The sequence below is a fragment of the Mustelus asterias genome, chromosome 5 (assembly GCF_964213995.1).
Source record: "Mustelus asterias chromosome 5, sMusAst1.hap1.1, whole genome shotgun sequence".
Classification (NCBI taxonomy): domain Eukaryota; kingdom Metazoa; phylum Chordata; class Chondrichthyes; order Carcharhiniformes; family Triakidae; genus Mustelus; species Mustelus asterias.
Window position 1 is genome coordinate 68196112 of NC_135805.1, and position 20747 is coordinate 68216858.

The following is a 20747-nucleotide window of genomic DNA, read 5'->3' on the forward strand; positions in this document are numbered from 1 at the left end:
TAGTTACTGAATATATTTAAGAAATAAATCAATTTCTAGACTCTAAAGGTATCAAGGCATATGGGGAGAGCGCAGGAATATGGCATTGAAATAGAGGATGAGCCATGATCATGTTGAATGATGGAACAGACTTGGAGGGCCGAATGGCCTATTCCTGGTCCTTTTTATTATGTTTCTAAAAGTGTAAGAACATCCATATCCAACTTTTAAAAGTTCTGCTCATACCCCATGGATTAAGGAGCTGAATGCAGAGGGGCTAGATATGTGAAAAATGTCAAAGAATCCCGACAGTAGAGGAGGACACCATTCGGCCCATCGAGCCTGAACCAACAACAATCACACCCATGCCCTATCCCCATAACCCCAAGTATTTACCCGACTAATCCCACTGACACTAAGGGACAATTTAACATGGCCAATCAACCTAACCCACACAACTTTGGAGCGTGGCAGAACCCAGAGGAAACCCAGGCAGATAGGGGAGAATGTGCAAACTCCACACAGCCATCAAGGCCGGAATTGAACCCAGGTCCTTGACGCTGTGATACAGCAGTGCTAACCACTGTGCCACCATGCCACCCCATATCAATGTTAAATTTGTTCTGAAAGTTGTGACTGTAAGACCAACCCCCTCAAAATTAGACTGCCTTTTATTCTCCTTCTGTAGCAATTTCTAAATTCACTCAGAATTTTCAAATTTTTTCATGTTTTACAGCAGAATTTGTCAAAAAAAATTAAACAATTAAAAAGAATAATTCAGTTTCATTCAACCACTACAGGCCTTTAAATCTATGAAGAATCAAAAGATCATAAAATAATTGTGGATGAGAAAGTCCATTTGGCTATTTTAGATAATCCATTCAGTGTAGCCCCAAATGTCACTTTTTGCAGTATTCATTTTAAGAAAGGGATTCTCTGATTTTTTGCACCTTACCCAGCAGGATAACAGGTTTATTGAAGAGATGAGATGCCTGTGTAATTTTTTAAAATGTTAGCATCCCATTGAATGTTTATTTGGTGCTGTTTCTGATGGGAAAGGAAGACAAATGAGTGTGGAAATCTGTCAGCAACAGGTATAGTTGAATTTGCATCAGTTGTGCCAGACAAGGGAAATTTAAGGACAAGTGTTTCAGTCACGCACAGGCAGCCTGCTATGTCATGAAAGTTACAGATGGTATAAATGCTGCTCCTATCATTTTGCTTGCAGATCCTATGGAACTTTCTCACAATAATGGTCATGTGATCACCCCACCTCTATCTCCTACTTTGGGCAACCGAGGAAGTGTAATCAACCAAGGACCAATGGCTGTTCGATCCCAGAATGGCAGCTCAGCATTATCTGTCCACACACACTGTCACACATACCCAGACTCCCTCTACCAGACATTATCCCCACCCAATCAAAACTACTACGGCACTAACTCCAACTATCAAACCATGTTCAGGAATCAGACTCACACCTCTCCTGCAGTCTACCACCATCGAGCGGATTCCAGTCGCTTCAATTCTTTCAATGAGCAACCTGTGTCAAGGGACTACTTTAGCAGCAGCTGTGCCGTGTCACCCTACAACTCCAGAGCTCCATCTAATTTTGGGCCATCTTCAAATCCACAGGAAGCACACAACATGCAGTTGCTGAATGCCGGCACCTATAACTTCTTGGGGAATTCAGTCGCATGTCAAGGAGCATCATTTCCTGCCAGTGGCTCCAACGGTAAATATCAAAAAATAAAGCCATAACATCTATTCATGCGGCCAGCTTCTTTCCTTCAGGGTGGAGGACGGAGAAGATCTGCAGAGAGATTTGGACAGGCTGAGTGAGTGGGCGAGGATATGGCAAATGGAGTATAACGTTGAGAAATGCGAGGTTATACACTTTGGAGGAAATAATAACAAATGGGATTATTATCTCAATGGAAACAAATTAAAACATGCTACCGTGCAAAGGGACCTGGGGGTCCTTGTGCATGAGACGCAAAAGCCCAGTCTGCAGGTACAACAGGTGATCAAGAAGGCAAATGGGATGTTGGCCTATATTGCGAAGGGGATAGAATATAAAAGCAGGGATGTCTTGATGCACCTGTACAGGGCATTGGTGAGGCCGCAGCTGGAATACTGTGTGCAGTATTGGTCCCCTTATATGAGGAAGGATATATTGGCATTGGAGGGAGTGCAGAGAAGGTTCACCAGGTTGATACCGGAGATGAGGGGTTTGGATTATGAGGAGAGGCTGAGGAGATTGGGTTTGTACTCATTGGAGTTTAGAAGGATGAGGGGGGATCTTATGGAGACTTATAAGATAATGCGGGGGCTGGTTAGGGTGGAGGCGGAGAGATTCTTTCCACTTAGTAAGGAAGATAAAACTAGAGGACACAGCCTCAAAATAAAGGGGGGTCGGTTTAAGACAGAGTTGAGGAGGAACTTCTTCTCCCAGAGGGTGGTGAATCTCTGGAATTCTCTGCCCACTGAGGTGGTGGAGGCTACCTCGCTGAATATGTTTAAAGCGCGGATGGATGGATTCCTGATCGGTAAGGGAATTAAGGGTTATGGGGATCAGGCGGGTAAGTGGTACTGATCCACGTCAGATCAGCCATGATCTTATTGAATGGCGGGGCAGGCTCGAGGGGCTAGATGGCCTACTCCTGCTCCTATTTCTTATGTTCTTATGTTCTTATGTAAACCTGTAATTCTACACATGTGGAAGGAAAGCAATATCTGCTTTTCAGTCAATGAATGGATTCAAACTCCCATGTCTGAGCTGAAAAATTAACCACTGTGGACCTGAAGTTATTCGGCATCCATCATTTTTAATCCTTACCTGAAGAATTAGGGCAACAGAAAAGTTAGATTCACATTCAGAACATTTGTCCCATTTTGAAATGTGGGTAGGTGTAAATTTCTAGTTCTATATTTGTCAAAGTCCCAAATGTTGCAAATACTTCAATGGCAGAGAAAACAACAATTTAAATACACTTGCCAGTCGAATTTCTATTCAATGATGGTCACTTTCATTAGTCTGTTATTATGAGTATGACTTCCTCAACTCAAGAGAAACATTTCTTTGTTAGTTAAGCTAACCCTAGTCAGCCTGCCTATATAGTTCATGGAGGCTTGCCTCCTCAACTTGCCCTATGGTGGAGAGTGGTGTCACTGAAGCGATATATAACCAATTCTCCCTCTCTTGCTCTCTCCTTCTGTAATGGAGAGAGTTGTTTATGGTCCTTTGTGGACTATTGCTAATAACCAACAGGTCTAAGAGCTGAGGAAACACAGGAAATTGAGGCAATCCATGCTCCTTTATGATTTGATCCCATTAACTACTTGATTGTGCTAATCAGTAAAATTCAAGTCAACGGTATTGTGAGCTGCTATCAGCTAATATAATACATGTAAAATTAGAACAGAAACTGCAAGAAATACAAATCATGCACATCAGCATGTGAAAAAGAAAAGACAAAAGTTCAAGCTGTTCCTCATTTATTTTGCTCGGTTGCAGTTTTCTTAAGCACTGAATCCTATTAGAGCCAAAATCTACAACTTTATTCATCATCACCTTTGTATTAATGTGGGCTGATTTAAAATGAACCTCAGTTGTGTTAAAATGTTTACTGAAGAACACTAAAAATTCCCATAAATCCTTATATCACCCAACACCATTCGACCATTGTGTCAGTACTAAGGCTGCTTTGTCAGGTTTCTTGACATGTGGCTCAGTGGCACAATGGTTAGCACTGCTGCCTCACAGCACAGGGACCCAGGTTTGATTCCCAGCTTGGGTCACTGTCCGTGGGGAGTCTGCACATTCTCCCTATACCTGCATGGGTTTCCTCCGGGTGCTCTGGTTTCATCCCACAAGTCTGAAAGAGATGCTGGTTAGGTGCATTGGCCATGCTAAATTCTCCCTCAGTGTACCCAAACAGGCGCCGGAGTGTGGCGACTAGGGGATTTTCACAGTAAATTCATTGCAACGTTAATGTAAGCCTACTTGTGACACTAATAAATAAACTTAACTTGAGTGATTGATATAGATATTAAAAATAAGAAAAGAATAAAAGAGTAATTTTTGACCTGATGTGTGAGCATGTATTGCAAATGCTGGCTTGCATAGTGTGCAATTTTCCAACCATTTTCTCTGGGAACCAGGAGTCAGAAAATTAGTCAGCAGGTCAGCTTTGATGTTTCTGCCCAACAGGCATCGCCCACCTCCTTGCAGAGCTCGGAACCAGAAATTGAGTGTTGAGCTCTTCTCTGACCCAATTGGGGTACTGTCTCAAAGTAAGGGCTTTCTCTAGTTAAGATAGAGATGAGGAGTTTAGTTAGGGCAGCACAATCGGCACAGGCTTGGAGGGTCAAAGGGGCCTGTTCCTGTGTTGTACCTTTCTTTGTTCTCTTTGTTCTTTGAGGAATTCTTCTCTCCAAGGGTCATTTTTGGAATTCTCTACCCCAGAGAGCAGTGGAGACTGGGTCAAAGACTGAGTTGGACAGATTTTTGAAATACAAGGGAGTCAAGGGTTATAGGTGGCATGCAGGAAAGTAGGATTAAGGCCAAAATCTCATTGAATGACAGAGCACACTTGAAGGGCCAAATGGCTGACTCCTGTTCCTATTTCTTATGTTCTTCTGAGTGCCAGAGATGTGGCGCAGTGTCGAAACCAGGAAATTATCCAGGCATCAGGTTTCCAACTGTGAATTGAAAATCAAACCCGTGGGTCAATATTGATTCAATGTCTTTCTTTTTCAACTGCAGGATATTATAGCAACAATAACTATCCAGAATCCCACAGGATGGGGTCCATGATTGACCAACACGTATCTGTTATTAGTAGTGTTAGCAGCATTCGTTCAGTAATTGATTACAATGACATCCATGATCCACTCAACATTCTGGATGACAATGGAAGGAAACAGGCTGGATCATTCTATGCAGATTCATCACCACTAGTCTGTCGAGCTCCGCTAGGTGAGTTGATGAAATACAGATCATACCTTAAACCATTTCTATGTTTCTGTTTACAGTAACCATTAACAATGGCCGATGTGTAAATATCGTCCCAAACAAAGTTGTACCCACCAGAACCCTCATGGCTCACACAACTGGAAAATGCAATACTGCTCACCAATGGGGGTCAGGAGATATACTCAGGTCTCCTCCAGCCAAAATCATCTCCTCGTTGGTCCTCTGTGTGAGATGACTTGCCAAAATATATATATATATTCTTACATGACCTTTTTCAGGGGCTCAGGCTACCTATCTAAACTGGATCCCTCTTCCCAGTCTCTTTCTGTCCTGAGCAGGGTCATCTGATGTACATTGTAGGAGCAGCAGATACCTGTTCCACTAAGGTACAAGAAAAGCAGGTCAGGAAAGCCACACTTTGAATAACCTGGGTAAAATTTCTGTTTCATTTTATAAAAAGACCAGTTGTTCTCATTTTGTTGATGTTCAATAAGTAATTAAGGCCTGGATATTCCCACCTGCAATGCTTAAACAACCTGATACCATTTATCACCGTATCCAGGTTACTAGATGATGGAGAGCCTGGGATTGAGGAAATCTCTGGTGTGTAAGGTCCCTCTCTCTGACCTTGCCCACTCCACTTCTGTCATTGACCACATGTATAGTGCACGGATGTTCTGCCTAATCAAACCCCATCAGAAGTTAATGACATAGGCTGCGACTCAAAATATGCATGTTCGGCCTGATTGCTCCGGGACACATTTATATTGGAGGCCAATCTGCATCAGAAGTGTGCCTCTGACCCCATGGAAATTGATGGCCAAAACATCTATATAACAATACACTAACTGGTAAAGATTAATGGGTTCAATGTACTAAACTTATTTTGAACTGCTGCAAAGTTTTGATTGTGATGTTTTCTGATGTTGCACAAAAACTGCATTTTGGACTTGTTCATGTTACTAACTAGATAGGCATAATGCAAAGATTTCAATTGTGTTACAAAGGGTTCATTTTTTAAGGTGGGTTTCTGAAAGGAATGACCCATACATCTCCTGAATAAGGTGGGGAGATGGACTGGGCAGAATTTCACAGCTTTCTGTCTGGGACCTGAAGGAAAAAGGGGTGGAAGCCCATATCATTTCGCTTCCACTTCTTTACATTGCTATGGAGTTTTGTGGTTTCCTCTGAGGTGTGTATCTCGAATTGAGTTAGGAGACTGAGACCTGAGGCTTGGAGAGGAGAGCTTGTGCTTCGAGTGGGTGCAAACGTAGTGTTTTGTTGCAATGAGGCAGGAGAGGATGAACCGTAACTCCTAATTTATTTTTCAACCTTAGTGACACTGATGTGAAGGTTGATTCACAAAATTGAACCTCAGGCTCTGTTGTCATGTCTGTTCAGATTGGAGGCCCCGGGGAATACTGGTGGCCCAGCCAGAAGTTAGATGAGTTCTTTCTAAAGAGGCAGCAGGAATTATAACCAGGGAGTTCCAGTGTTTGGCATATCTGAAAGGCCTGTGATAGAGTTTGAATTTACACGCCTGTTTTGGGAGCACTGGAAATAGACAGTCGGTCTCCTGATGTTCGTCAGGACAATTTCATTGGCTTGAGCAGGTGATCACATGCCTGCTTCTGTCCAATATGGTAGAATGCATTTCAGTTACACTCTGCCTAAAATATGCCGAGAGAGGAAGTGGAACAAAATTGCGATCACTATATTTTTACACTGAAATTTATTAATATACCAGGCTACTAAAAATCAACTAATGTCCTTTAGGGAAGCAGATTTACCTGGTCTGGCGTACATGTGACTTCAGAGCCACAGCAATGTGGTTGACTCTCAACTCTCCTTGCAAATAGGGATGGACAATAAATGCTGGCCAGCATTTCCCACGACTGAATACAAAAAAAACTGAGATTCACTTCTCCCCTTTTTTGTGGAAGAGAAAATCATTTGACAGTGTGTAAGATTTGTGTCACCAAATATACCCAATCACAGTACTTTTGCATTGAAAGGATCCCCACATGTTGTAATTAATAGAACCTTCTCAGTTTAACAAGTAACAACAAAACATCTATTTATATTTTGCCTTTAACATAAAAAATGTCTTATGGCACCTTTCCAAATAGGCAGTAAAAGCCACTTGTCAAGGATCCATTTACGCTGCTAATCTGCAGGGGCCACGGAGCTTATTCCAAAAGGAGTTTTTATTCATTAGCGATCATTGTCCTGGGCTGCACTGGATCTGCTCTTTTGGAAATTATTTAAATACGGAGATTTTGAACTAAATCTGGTGCCATAATTTCTTTTTGCATGGTGCTTAAAATGGTGGCAAACAAGAATAATTGAATCTGAATGTAGTACATTAAACATTTCCTGGATTCTGAAGTGAACATCCTGATACAAAACTTCTGAACAATAGCAAATAACATACTTTTGGTATCTTATACCTGATGAAGAACAAGAAGAACTTGGGGGCGGGGGAGAAGCAGTTGCCGAGTTAAATGCTACTTCCATGTGGCAACAACAATTTGCAGTGCCTTTGATGTAAAAAAGGAACAACGCTCATCAGAGGACTTCTAAAATTTATTTCCATTAATAAACTAATGACCAAATGAAGGCACGATGGGGTAATTTACTCCCATCCAAATGATCCGCCTCGGTGATGAATAACTTTCACAGATGATCCTTCAAGTGCTGATCCATGGTTTAGGAGAAGGAGAACTTGAAGTCCCAATTTGGACAGACATGACGGTAAGTTTTCTCCGTTAATACATTCTACCGAGATATGCTTACAATATTTTGAGATTTGATTCAGTTTTAAGTACAGTTCAGCCAAAATGCTAATTTCATAAAATGTGGATGATACTCAGACAAGTACAGAATGAGAATAATCTATTAATGCCACCAGAACCGCCAGACCTATACAACTTGCATTGCCATAAATGTTCCCTAACTTGATTAATTAATTCAAAAAATCATCAATAACTCCCATTCAAATTTCCAAGCTGTATTTGAAGCTTTTGACTAAGTAGGCTATCAAGCAACAAAAAAAAAAATCAGAATATAAATCTAGCATTAAAATTACATTATTTACGCTGACCAATTAAAGTGACAGATGTTATAACAGAAAGGTAAATTAATGCCTTTTAATGCTTAATAATAGAAACATAGAAAATAGAATCAGGCATTGTCCATTTGGCCCTTCAAGCCTGCTCCGCCATTCATTTTGATCATGGCTGATCATCAAATTCAATACCCTGATCCCACTTTCCCTCCATTTCCCTTGATCACTTTAGCCCCAAGAGCTATATCTAATTTCTCCTTGAAGTCACACAATGCTTTGGCCTCAGCTATTTTCTGTGGTAGTGAATTCCACAAATTCACAACTCTCCGGGTGAAGAAATTTCTCCTCACCCAGTCCTAAATGTTTTCCCCCTTCAAACTATAATGTAAATCAATAAATAGATTAATGCATTAATAATTGATTTAGGTTGCCAAAATGAATTCTCATTTGAAGCAGATTCTTAGATGGGCTGAATGACTTTCTGTGCTTTTATGAATGACTTGGCCGGGATTTTCCAGCCCCATTGTAGCGGGATCCACCGTGGGATATTCAGCAGGCCAATCAAAAGTCCATTGCCTTTCTGTGGGCCCAGATGATCCCAGCAGTGGGCACGCCAGAGAATCCCACCCGATGATTCTAACTCCTGTAATTACAGCAGCATTTGTAGGAATGCTGAAAATGTTAAAATATGGCTATTTAGCTCAGCGATTCCATTTCTTTTAGGGTTAACCCCAGTCTTCTTACATCCCTCAATTTCTCCAGAAACATAATCATTTCTTGAACTCCTTATGGTCTTTTATTCAACATCCTGCTTTGGTGATTTATATTTATATTCTTATGACCTCTTGTATAAAACAATTGTGTCTAAATTTGCTATTTAACCTGTTCACATCATGCTTTGAATTTACGCTGGGCTTCTTTAGATCACCATCATAACTTAAGCAGAAGATCCATGAATACCCCTGAGAAACAATGTTAAACGTCATTTACATTTTTTCTCTGTGGTTTCTGTGAATCTACCACCTAAGTTAGAACGGACAATTAGGAGAACCTCTGTCGAAATGTAATCTCTCCTCCGACACCCCAGTTTTAAACGAATTGATTAGTAGTGGTCATGATTTATAAATAGAACCTAAATGACCAAGATAGAATTCCTTTCAGAGTCCACATTATGAAATGATGAAAAAATCTTGTTTTATGAACTGTAAGTATGACAATGAATGACAATGTCCTTTCTCTCTATCATAGATGGCCACCAATGTACCATGAAACTCAAGGGTAAACAGTGCTCCAATATCTTCAGTGGTACCAAACATTAGCCCATGAAGGCTGACTCACAAGAACCAGACTGCCTTCAAGAGGTGGATGGACAAATATAAAAGAACTGGTCATTAATATCAACACTTATTTTTTTCTCACTCTGCTTGACTAGGTTGGTCTTTCATACAAGCCCCTATAATGTTCAAATGATTTATGCCTCACTATAACAAAAATCCCACATTCACATTCAGGGCCCTATTTTACCATTTTGATTCTAAGTGCTGGGCAGACTTGAAACTGGGAATGTTTCAGGTCCGACTTTTAGACCATTTCTGAGGCACCCTCATATGCACTCTGTCTGCAAAAATATCAGCGCATCCGAATCGCACTGCACAAGCCTGTGGGTGGGGTTTAACATGCCCGAAGCCCTGCAACTCCGATTGGTGCCCCCATCTGCGCATGCGCAGAAAAAAATGATAGAATGCTGCTCCCCTGCTACATCTCTCCCGGGCCGTATAGTGCCTTCCCCTGGCCCCCACAGACATTGCCCCACCCCTACAACATTACTGACCCCTTATTTCCCCCGCCCCCATTGATCTCAGGCAGAGTGGTAGCGAAACCCACTTTCACCCCACTGATCACAGGCGGAGTGGCAGCAGACCACTCTTTCACCCTCCCCACCAATCTCAAGCAGAGAGTCGTCGGACCAACTTTAAATGCAAATGCATTTAAATGGCCATCGCGCCCATTTGGGCATGGTCCCGATCACGGCCATTTTCGGGCCTTGATAAAGGGGGAACCAGCATGGGGGCGGGCGCGGATCGCACTACTCGCCTCACGCCCGACTTTACCAAGTTTTCGCACCCGAAAAGGGGTGCAACACAATGGTAAAATCGGGCCCTCAGAGTGAAATAAATTGACAGAGTCAAATCAGTTTGGCTTTCTGAATTTTCAGGAGTCCATTCAGATAGGATTGGAATTGTTACATCTGATTGTACAATCATGTTGTCGCTTCGGACAACATTCAGATCTATCTGACTTACCTTGCTGGGATTGAAAACTAGTTTCAATGTTTGCAAGGTTGAAGGGGACGGAGAGATCATCTGCTTAGGCTGGTGATCCAACCCAAACTTGAAAATAATAATTGGGTTGTCACCCCAGAAAGAGTTACCGTTAATTTCCTCACATTTTCTATAAGCTGTAGGTATTCTATTAATGTAAGACATTAAGAAGGAGGCATAAAGAAGGGATTGGGTGTCTTTCTCATCCAATATCATTAAAATTGCCATGTAAAGACAATAAAATAATTTGCTGTGACCTGAAAAGGCTCTTGCATTTTTGCTCTGTAGTTGATGTCCATTTCTAAGTTTTCTTACATGACTAGTTGCCTAAAAGAGAATATACTAATTTAAAAATACTTAATGCAAAATGTATTATATGGCAGATAAAAGAATTGTACAAGTAATAATAGGAAATCAAAGTAAATAGAAGAAGACAACAGAATATCTATTTTAGCATTTTTATCCATTCATGAGATGTGAGCATCACTGGCTGGGCCAGCATTTATTGCCCATTACTAATTGCCCTTGAGAAGGTGGTGGTGTGTTGCCGCCTTGAATGGCTGCAGTTCACAGTGCTTTTGGGAATCGAGTTCCAGGAATTTGACCAGCGACAGTGAAGGAATAAGTGTATAGTTCCAATTCAGAATAGTGTGCAACTTGGTAAGGAACTTACAGGTGGTCATGTTCCCAAACAAATGATGCCCTGTTGTTCTAGGAGGTAGAGGTCATGAGTTTGGAAGGAGGCTTGATGAGTTGCTGCAGTGCAGCTTATTGATGTGCGTCAGTGGTGGAGAGAATTAATGTTTAAGGTGGTAGATGGGTGCCAATCAAGCAGGCTTTTTGGCCTGAATGGTATTGTTGGACTGGCATTCATCCAGGCAACTGAAGAGTATTCCATCACATGCCTGAATTGTGCCTCAAAGATGGTGAACAGGCTTTGGGAAGTCAGGAGATAAGTTACTTGTGCATAATTCCCAGCCTTTGACCTTCTCTTTCTGTCACAGTATCTATTTGGCCTTAACTCTGGAATTCAGTTCCTGTGTCCATGTTTTGACCAAGACTGTAATGAAGTCTGGAGCCAAGTAGCCCTGGCGCTGCCAAATTGAGTGTTGGTGATCAGGTTGTTGCTCACGTTGATGATCAGGTTGTTAGTGCTGCTCAATAACACTGTCAACAACACCTTCCATGTGATTGAGAGTAGTCTGATGGTGGGCAGTGGTAGGAGGTGGATGGATGGAGGTGTTTGATGGGAGGGTATGGTAATTGGTCAGGTTGGATTTGTCCTGTTTTTGGTGGACTGGAAATACCTGAGCAGACTTAACATTGTTGGGTAGAAACTGCACTGGAACAGCTTGGCCAGGGGCATGGCTATTTCTATGCACAACTCTTCACGAAAACAATTAGGATATTGTCAGTTCCTGTAGTCTTTGCTTTTTCCGATGCCTTTATCCATTTCTTGATATCATCTGGACTAAAATGAGTTAGCTAAAAATGGACATCTGTGATACTTGCAACCTCATGAGGAGACAGATATGGATCAGTGACTCAGCACTTCTGGCTGCAGATGATCAATGTTGTCCTATGCACCAGCATGCTGGGCTACCCCATCATTGAGAATGAAGATGTTTGTGAAGCCTCCTCATCAGATTATTTGCTTAATTGTCAACTAACATTCGCTGCTGCATGTAGCAAAACTGAAAAGCTTTGATCTGATGTGTTAGTTGCACTTAGCTTTGTCACTGTGTGTGGAGTTGCTGGCGTTGAATTGGGGTGGGCACAGTAAAAAGTCTCTCAAACCCAGGTTAAAGTCCAACACGGTTTACTTGGATTCACGTGCTTTCGACGCGCTGCTCCTTCTTCAGGTGAGTGTCCTTCACCTGATCAAGGAGCAGCGCTCCGAATGATCGTGATTTGAAATAAACCTGTTGGACTTTAACCTGGTGTTGTGAGACTTCACACTGTCACTGTTTAGCATGCTTCACCAGTTGGCATTTTATCTTTAGGTAAACCTGTAATACTAAGCTCTCTTGCACTCTCTATTTTGCCAGGATTGGTCCCTTGATTTGATGTTAATGGTGAAGTGAGGGGTGTGCCAGCCAATGAGGTTACAAATTGTGGCTGAATGCAATTCTGTTATTTCTGATGCACCCCATGGATAGCCAGTTTTAAGCTGCTTGTTTGGTTCTGAATCTATCCCATTTAGCATAGTGATAGTGCCCCATAGCACAATGGAGTGTGACCTCAGAGTGAAATTCATACAAACATATCAATTAAGAGCATGAGTAGGCCATTCAGTCCCTTGAGCCTGCTCTGCAATTTAATAAGATCATGGCTGATCGGATTGTGGCTTGACTCTACTTTCCTGTGTACCCCTATACTCTTTGATTCCCTTATCCATCAAGAAATTATCTAACTCAGCCTTAAAGATATTCAATGACCCTGCCTTTACTGCTCTCTGTGAAAGAGAATTCCATAGACTAACGAAGCACTGAGAAAAGAATATTCTCCTCAACTCTGACTTAAATGGGAGACCCCCTTATTTTTTAAAACTATGTCCCTTAGTTCTAATATCTCTCATAATGGGAAACATCCTCTCAGCATCCACCCTTTCAAGCCCCCTCAAGATCTTACATGTCTTACATAAGACCACCTCTCATTCTTCTAACCGCCAGTGAATATAGGGACAAGCTGTCCAACCTTTCCTCATATGATACCCTTCATCCCAGGAATTAGTCAAGTGAATAAATAAATGCAAAATACCAAGGATGCTGGTATCTGACACAAAAACAGAAAATGCTGGAAAATCTCAGCAGGTCTGACAGCATCTATAGAGAGAGATTAGACCCAACATTTCAAGTCAGGATGACCCTTCGTCACAAAGAGCTATCCTGACTCAAAACATTGGCTCTATTCTCTCTCCACAGATGCTGTCAGACCTGCTGGGATTTTCCAGCGTTTTCTGTACCAGTCAAGTGAATCTTCTCTGAAGATGCCTTTAAGTAAGGGGACCAAAAATCTACTTAGTACTCCAGATGTAGTCTCACCAATACTTTGTACAACTGTAGCAAAGCATCCCTACTTTTCCATTCAATTCCCCTTCCAATAAACAGCAACATTCCATTTGGCTTCCTAGTCACATGTTGTACCTGCACACCAACTTTTTGTGTTTCTGTACCAGGATACCCAGACCCTGATTTTACCGGCATCGGGGCGGGCGAGGCTTTCTGAATGGCATTCTCCATTGGCCTCGGGCAAGATCTTATGAGCCTCGGGCAGGCGTGCCGTTAAAATTCCAGCCCTAGATTCTTTAGCACAGAGTTCTACAATCTTCATTTAAATAGTAACAGCTTTTCTATTCTTCCTGCCAAAGTGGACAAGATAACATTTTCCTACATTGTACTCCTTCTGCCAAATTTTTGCTCACTCACATAACTTATTTAAATCCCTTTGTAGACCATGTCCTCATCACAATTTTCTTTCTCACCTTTGTGCCAACAGCAAATTTAGGAATCATACATTGAGCCCCTTAATCCATTTAATTATAAATAGCTGAGGCCCCAACACTGATCCCTGTGGCCCTCTACTAGTTATAGCTTGCTAACTTGAAAATTGCCCAATTATTCCTACTCTCTGCTTCCAGTTGTCTAACTAATCCTCTACCCTTGATAATATGTTACCGGTGCACCATGAACCCTTATTTTGTGTAGTAACCTTTGATGTGACTTGGGCAGATTTAACATCAAATGTCGTTTGGAAATCCAAATAAACCATATCTGCAAGTTTTCTTTTAATTCATGTTAGTTCCTCAGAGATCGCTAATAAATGAGTCAAACATGATTTCCTTTCACAAACCATGTAAACTCAGCCTGATTGCATTAAGATTTTCTCAGTGCCCTGCTACAAAATCTCCTTAATAATAGCATATTCTCTTTGACTGATGTTAGGTCAACTGGCCAGTGATTTCTGGCTTATTGTTTCCCTTCTTGAATAGGGAATTTACATTCGCTATTTTCCAATCTAATTGGATCTTTGCAGAATCTAGGGAATTTTGTAAAATTGCAACCAATGCATCTATTATCTCTGCAGTCACTTCTTTTAAGGCCCTAGGATGCTGCTCATCAAGTTCTGGGGATTGTTAACCTTCAGTTTTAATAGTTTTCTCAGAACCCTTTCCTTGTTGGTTATAATTTTTTTAAGTTCCTCCCTCCCCCTCCCTCACCTCTTGATTTACAAGTATTTCTGGCTTGTTATTTGTGTCTTCTACAATGTAGACAGACAAAATTATCTGTTGAACACTTCTGCCATTTCTTCATTTCACATTAATTCCCAAGACTCACTCTCTAGAGGACCCAAGCTCTCTGTAGTTACTATTTTCCTTTTTAAATACTTGGAGTAACTTATTATCTGTTTTTATTTTTCTAGCTATCTTTCCCATAAACTCTAACTTCTTCCTGGTTATTACTTTTTCAGTCATTCTTTGCTGCTTTCTAAATTCTGTCCAATTTTCTGATCTGCCACTAACTTTGCAGAATTGTATGATTTTTCTTTCAATTTGATGCTGTCTTTAACTTCCTTACTTATTTATGGTTGATGCATTCTTCCCCCAGAGTCTTTGTTTCTCATTGGAATCTAACTTTGCTGAGCATTATAAAATATCTCCTTAAATGTTCGCCACTGGGTTGCCACTGACTTACCCCTTAACTTAATTTCCCAGTTTACTTCAGCAACTCTGCCTTCATACCCTTTTAATTACTCTTATTTAAGTTTAAAATACTAGTCTTAGACCCTATCTTCTCTCCTAAAACTGAAATTCAATCATGTTATGGCCATTGTCTCCTAGAGATTCATTTACTATGACACCATTAATTAATCCTGCCTCATTCAACATTCCTAAGTCTTGAATTGACTGCTTTCTGGTTGACCTGGAGCATGGCTGCTCTAAGAAATGGTCCCAGAAGCACTCTATGAACTCATCTTCTAGGCTACCTTTGCCAAAATGGTTCATCCAGTCTCTTGCTGAAATCTTGTTCCCGTTCACGCTGGTGGGATCTTACGGTCCTGCCGATGACGCACCCTGTACCACAGGCTTCCCGGCAGTGCGATGCGCGATATAACTCACGAGGCTAGAGGTACTCGGGGAAATAAAGGCTTTTATTGACTACAACAATAGAGCTACCATATATAATACACGATCCCAGACTAAAGGGTCCCAGACAGAGCAGTGACCTTTATACCTCTCCCAGGAGGCGGAGCCCGACTGGGATGTACCATAAGAACTATATTACAGGTAGAACAGCCCAACCCTAACCCCAACAGTAACATGTAGAACAGCCCAACCCTAACCCCAACAGTAACATATATACAGACTCATAGTACTGGCCAGACCCTGGCTCAGCACTACCTGGTGGGAACCAACAATGGTTCACCACACAGTGAGGGGACGTTCAATGGGAAACTCCATTGACAATGGTGGGACCATAAGATCCTGCCACCAGCGAGCACATGCCACTTCCTGCTGCCCTGAAACACGTTGCGGAGAGGGAGAAAATCCCAAACAATTATGTAGATTAAAATCAGGCATGACTATTGGAGTACCTTTCTTCCAAGCCCCCATTATTTTTTTTCATATACCCCATCCTACAGCTTCATTAGTATTAGAGGGGGCCTATACATAACTCGCACAATTAGCTTTGTTATTTACTATTTCTACCCAAATGATTCCACATAGAACCATAGAAAATTACAGCTCAGAAACAGGCCCTTTGGCTCTTCTTGTCTGTGCCGAACCATTTTATGCCTAGTCGCACTGACCTGCACTTGGACCATATCCCTCCACACCCCTCTCATCCATGAACCCGTCCAAGTTTTTCTTAAATGTTAAAAGTGACCCCGCGTTTACCACTTTATCCGGCAGCTCATTCCACACTCCCACCACTCTCTGCGTGAAGAAGCCCCCCCCTAATATTCCCTTTAAACTTTTCTCCTTTCACCCTTAACCCATGCTCTCTGGTTTTTTTCTCCCCTAGCCTCAGCGGAAAAAGCCTGTTTGCATTCACTCTATCTATACCCATCAAAACCTTATACACCTCTATCAAATCTCCCCTCATTCTTCTACGCTCCAGGGAATAAAATCCCAACCTATTCAATCTCTCTCTGTAACTCAGCTTCTCAAGTCCCGGCAACATCCTTGTGAACCTTCTCTGCACTCTTTCAACCTTATTTACATCCTTCCTGTAACTAGGTGACCAAAACTGTACACAATACTCCAAATTCAGCCTCACCAATACCTTACCATAACACTCTAACTTTTGTACTCGATACTCCGATTTATAAAGGCCAATGTACCAAAGGCACTCTTTACGACCCTATCCACCTGTAACGTCACTTTTAGGGAATTCTGTACCTGTATTCCCAGATCCCTCTGTTCAACTGCACTCTTCAGAGTCCTACCATTTACCCTGTACGTTCTTCTTTGGTTTGTCCTTCCAAAGTGCAATATCTCACACTTGTCTGCGTTAAATTCCATTTGCCATTTTTCAGCCCATTTTTCTAGTTGGTCCAAATCCCTCTGCAAGCTTTGAAAAAGTTCCTCACTGTCCATTACACCTCCAATCTTTGTATCATCAGCAAACTTGCTGATCCAATTTACCACATTATCATCCAAATCATTGATATAGATGACAAACAACAATGGACCCAACACCGATCCCTGCGGCACACCACTAGTCACAGGCCTCCACATCTTGATCTTTAAGACTAATGTTATCTATCACTATTGTATAATGTCATCCTTAATTAATAGAGCAACCTCTCTTCCTAGCTTCCTGTCCTTCTGAAATGTCAAGTGCACTTGAATATTTACGTTCCAGCATTAGTCACCTCGCAGCCATATCTCTCGAATCACTGTCAGGTCATACATATTTAATTTTATTTGAGCTAATTCATCTGTTTTGTTATGAATGCTGTGTGCATTCAGATAAAGAGCCTTTAGTTCTGTCTTTTTGCTATTTTTGTAAACGCTTGCCTTATCAGTGGTCACACTCGTTAAGTTTGAATGCTCTGTCCCTTCCTCTGATCATCATTATCCTTATTGCTGGCTTGTCTCAAAAGGACTATATAGTGGTCATTCCCACCAGTATTCTCATGGGCAGATGGGCAGATGCATCTGCAGCAGGTTGACTAATGAGGGCGAGGTTTAGTAAGTTTTATCCGTCTTGTTGGTTCCTTCACCACCTCTTGCAGGTCCATCATGACAGATAGATTCTTCAAAGCTCTGCCAGCTCCGCGGACAGTGGCAGTTGGGGAGATTGGCTGGGGCCATTACAACTGTCACACCGTATCGCAGGTGTCCTAAGGCAAGCTCACGGAGGACAGAAATCTCCCGTGGAGCAGAAGTGGTGCTGCTACCAAGCCACTCTTGGTGATGGGCATTGACGTTCCCCCACCCAAAATATATCAGCCAGAATTTTAATGGCCAACTGCCACGGGAATCGGAGCGGGCGAGGGACGGACCATGGAAAGGTCCATTGACTTTGGGCGGGATTTTATGGTTTTGGGACGAGCGAGGCCATAAAATCTCATCCATTATTTTCCTTTGTTATCCTCAGTGCTTTTTCAAAGTTGCGTTCAATATGGAAGAGTACAGATTCATCAATTGAGGAAGCTGGTAATCAGCAGGGGGTGGGGTGGTTTCCTTTCCCACATTGAACCTGATGCCATGAGACTTCACGTGGTCTTGAGTCAAGGTGAGTACTCCAAAGGGCACTCTGTCCTAACTATATGCCAGTGTGTCACCACCAGTGATGCATCTGTTGTTCTGGTGGAACAGAACATAAGCAGGGATGTGTGTGGGACTTTGGCTACAAGGTATGATTCAATGAATACAGCTATATCAAGCAGATGCTTGACCAGTCTGCAGGACAGCGCTACCAATTTTGGCACATGTCCCCAGATGTTGGTGACGAGGACTTTTCAAGTTCCACATTGCTGTGTTATTTCAGTGCCTAGGTTGATGCTGGTTGATTTGTCGGGTTTTGTTCTTATTCGACTTTGCTATCATATTTCGACATAAATGAGTGGCTTGCTGGTCCATTTCAGGGGCAGTTAAGAGCCAACCACTTTGCTGCAGGTCTGACATCACACGTAGCCAGACCAGGTTAGAATAGCAGATTTCTTTCCCTGAAAAACATTCGTGAACCACATAGGCTTGTTTGACAATCCAGTGGTTTCATGATCATCATTACTGAGTCTAACTTTGTATTTCAGTTCATTAATAAATTGAATTTAAATTCCACATTCTGCACAGGGGGGATTTGAACTCACGTGTCCAGAGGCCTCTGGATTACTAGTCCAGTAACATTACCATTATACTTCCATCCTCAATAGAGTTGAATTGGATTGGTCCTTCTTACTAAAGTTAAAGTTTTTAAAGTTTATTTATTAGTCACAAGTAAGGCTTACATTCACACTGTAATGAAGTTACTGTGAAAATCCCCTAGTCACCACAATCCGACGCCTGTTCGGGTACACTGAGGGAGAATTTATCATGATTAATTCGCTTAACCTAGTCATTAATTACCAAATAAAAACAACTTTTATGTCATTTACTCTGGAACTGGGAGTGTTTTTTGGATACGTATGGTTACTCTGCTCATAAGGTCAAATCTAATAATCCAATTCCAATGTTGACAGACAACTCCATCCAAACAACTGCCAAAAATATGAATATAGTCCTACACTATTAAAAATAGCCACAGATTCCCATTGTCAAAAATAAGATAAGAACACCCTCACCTTAACTGATCATTTGGTTAACGTTGGCCAAAAGTAAGTGACAGAACATGAGAAGATCACCAAGGATGGATGCTCAGGCATTAACATCAGAGTCAACAGCCCAAATTGGATCTTATCTACACAGCCAGAATCTATTTTCATCTCAAAATAAGGCAGAGCTAGTAAATTGCTTCAGATATTTTACTTTATCTGTCTGGTTCATTGGGAATGAAAATGAACACCAGGAAATGTGGTGACTGTCTGTTGAGTCTGATGTGGAGGGATTCTTGATCATTTGAAGAACCAAAATGCATATTCATATTGTCAGCTGTTGGCTCGATTTTACAGCCTGTTGATGTGAGAACCTGAAAATAAGCATCAGCTCCAATGAAATCAGAAATAATTTCTTTACGCAAAGATTTATTTACCATTGATTTAACGTGTTGCTGGCAAAGCAGATTAAATCTTTACCATTGAGAGAATACTGATTTTCACCACCAAAGGCACTGACTATTTTATTAGGATTTCAGATTGTAACCTCTGGAATATATAAACATGAAGCTATCATTTGGAAGGGAGAATACAAATGAATGAAACGTACAAAAGAATGAAACATAAGTCCTGGAACTTTCCGCTCCTGTTTTCGGCTGGCGGGTTTGGTGACAGGAGCAAAACACCCAGCGAAAGCTCCCAACTCGCATTTCACTCCAATGTAAACATGTGACATGATTGTCCCCTCCCCTCCAGTGATGGGGCACATTTCTTGACGTTCAACATCAGGAATGTTGAATCCATTAACATCTAAACATTAGGCCTCTACACCTGAATCATCCACCCATCATCAGAAAATCTATTCACTTTGGCATGAAGGCAAAGCAGCATGAATCACAACTGGTCTCCCAAGGTGTGCACATGGCATGCAGACCTCTCAGGGGAATGCCGGTGAATGCATATCTTTGTGGGTAAAGGGCTATGCCCAGCCAGGGAGAGGGCCATGCCCGGGCAAGTAGAGGGCCATGCCCGGGCAGGAAGAGGACCATGCCTGAACAGTGCATGGGCACTGCCCCTGGTATTGACCCCTGGCACTCCCAGGCCCCACCTCATGGCAGTGCCGAGGCTGTGTGCTGTGGGCCCTTCCAACATAGACAAAATGCCTGTGGAGCCAGGAGGAGGCCCTTATATAACCACTTAAGTAGTTCAATTGGGCTCCAGGCAGACAGAGGATCTGTTACCATGTCTGCTGCTGACAACATGACACCCTGCACTCTTCCCATCCTCCCCATACCATTTTGCCGCTTCCCCCCTTAAACCCCAGCACATCTACAGAGGGCTGATAAAATTCAACCAATATATTTAAAATAAATGAAACAATACCTTTATCAGCTATTGGACTTGAGGTGGAGATTCCGGCGTTGGACTGGGGTAAGCACAGTAACCAGGTTAACACCACAACACCAGGTTAAAGTTCAACAAGTTTATTTGGAATTACAAGCTTTTGGAGTGCTGCTCCTTCGTCAGGTGAGTTAGCTATAAGCCTGATCGTGCAGTGAAACTTCCACCCACTGCTCAGCTTCTGCTATTGGGAGCTAGAAGTCTCTCAACTTTGTAGTCTTGCAATTTCCCTGGCCTG

General features: G+C 42.0%; 1 protein-coding gene across 1 annotated transcript in view; it reads left to right on the forward strand.

Moving 5' to 3' along the window:
* Positions 1-20747, forward strand: part of rfx6 (regulatory factor X, 6) — a 92031-nt gene that overhangs the window by 63097 nt on the left and 8187 nt on the right. Inside the window, exons 17-18 of the mRNA XM_078213550.1 lie at positions 1208-1714; positions 4748-4960. Coding sequence (XP_078069676.1) covers positions 1208-1714; positions 4748-4960 — 720 coding nt within the window. The remainder of the gene's footprint in view (positions 1-1207; positions 1715-4747; positions 4961-20747) is intronic.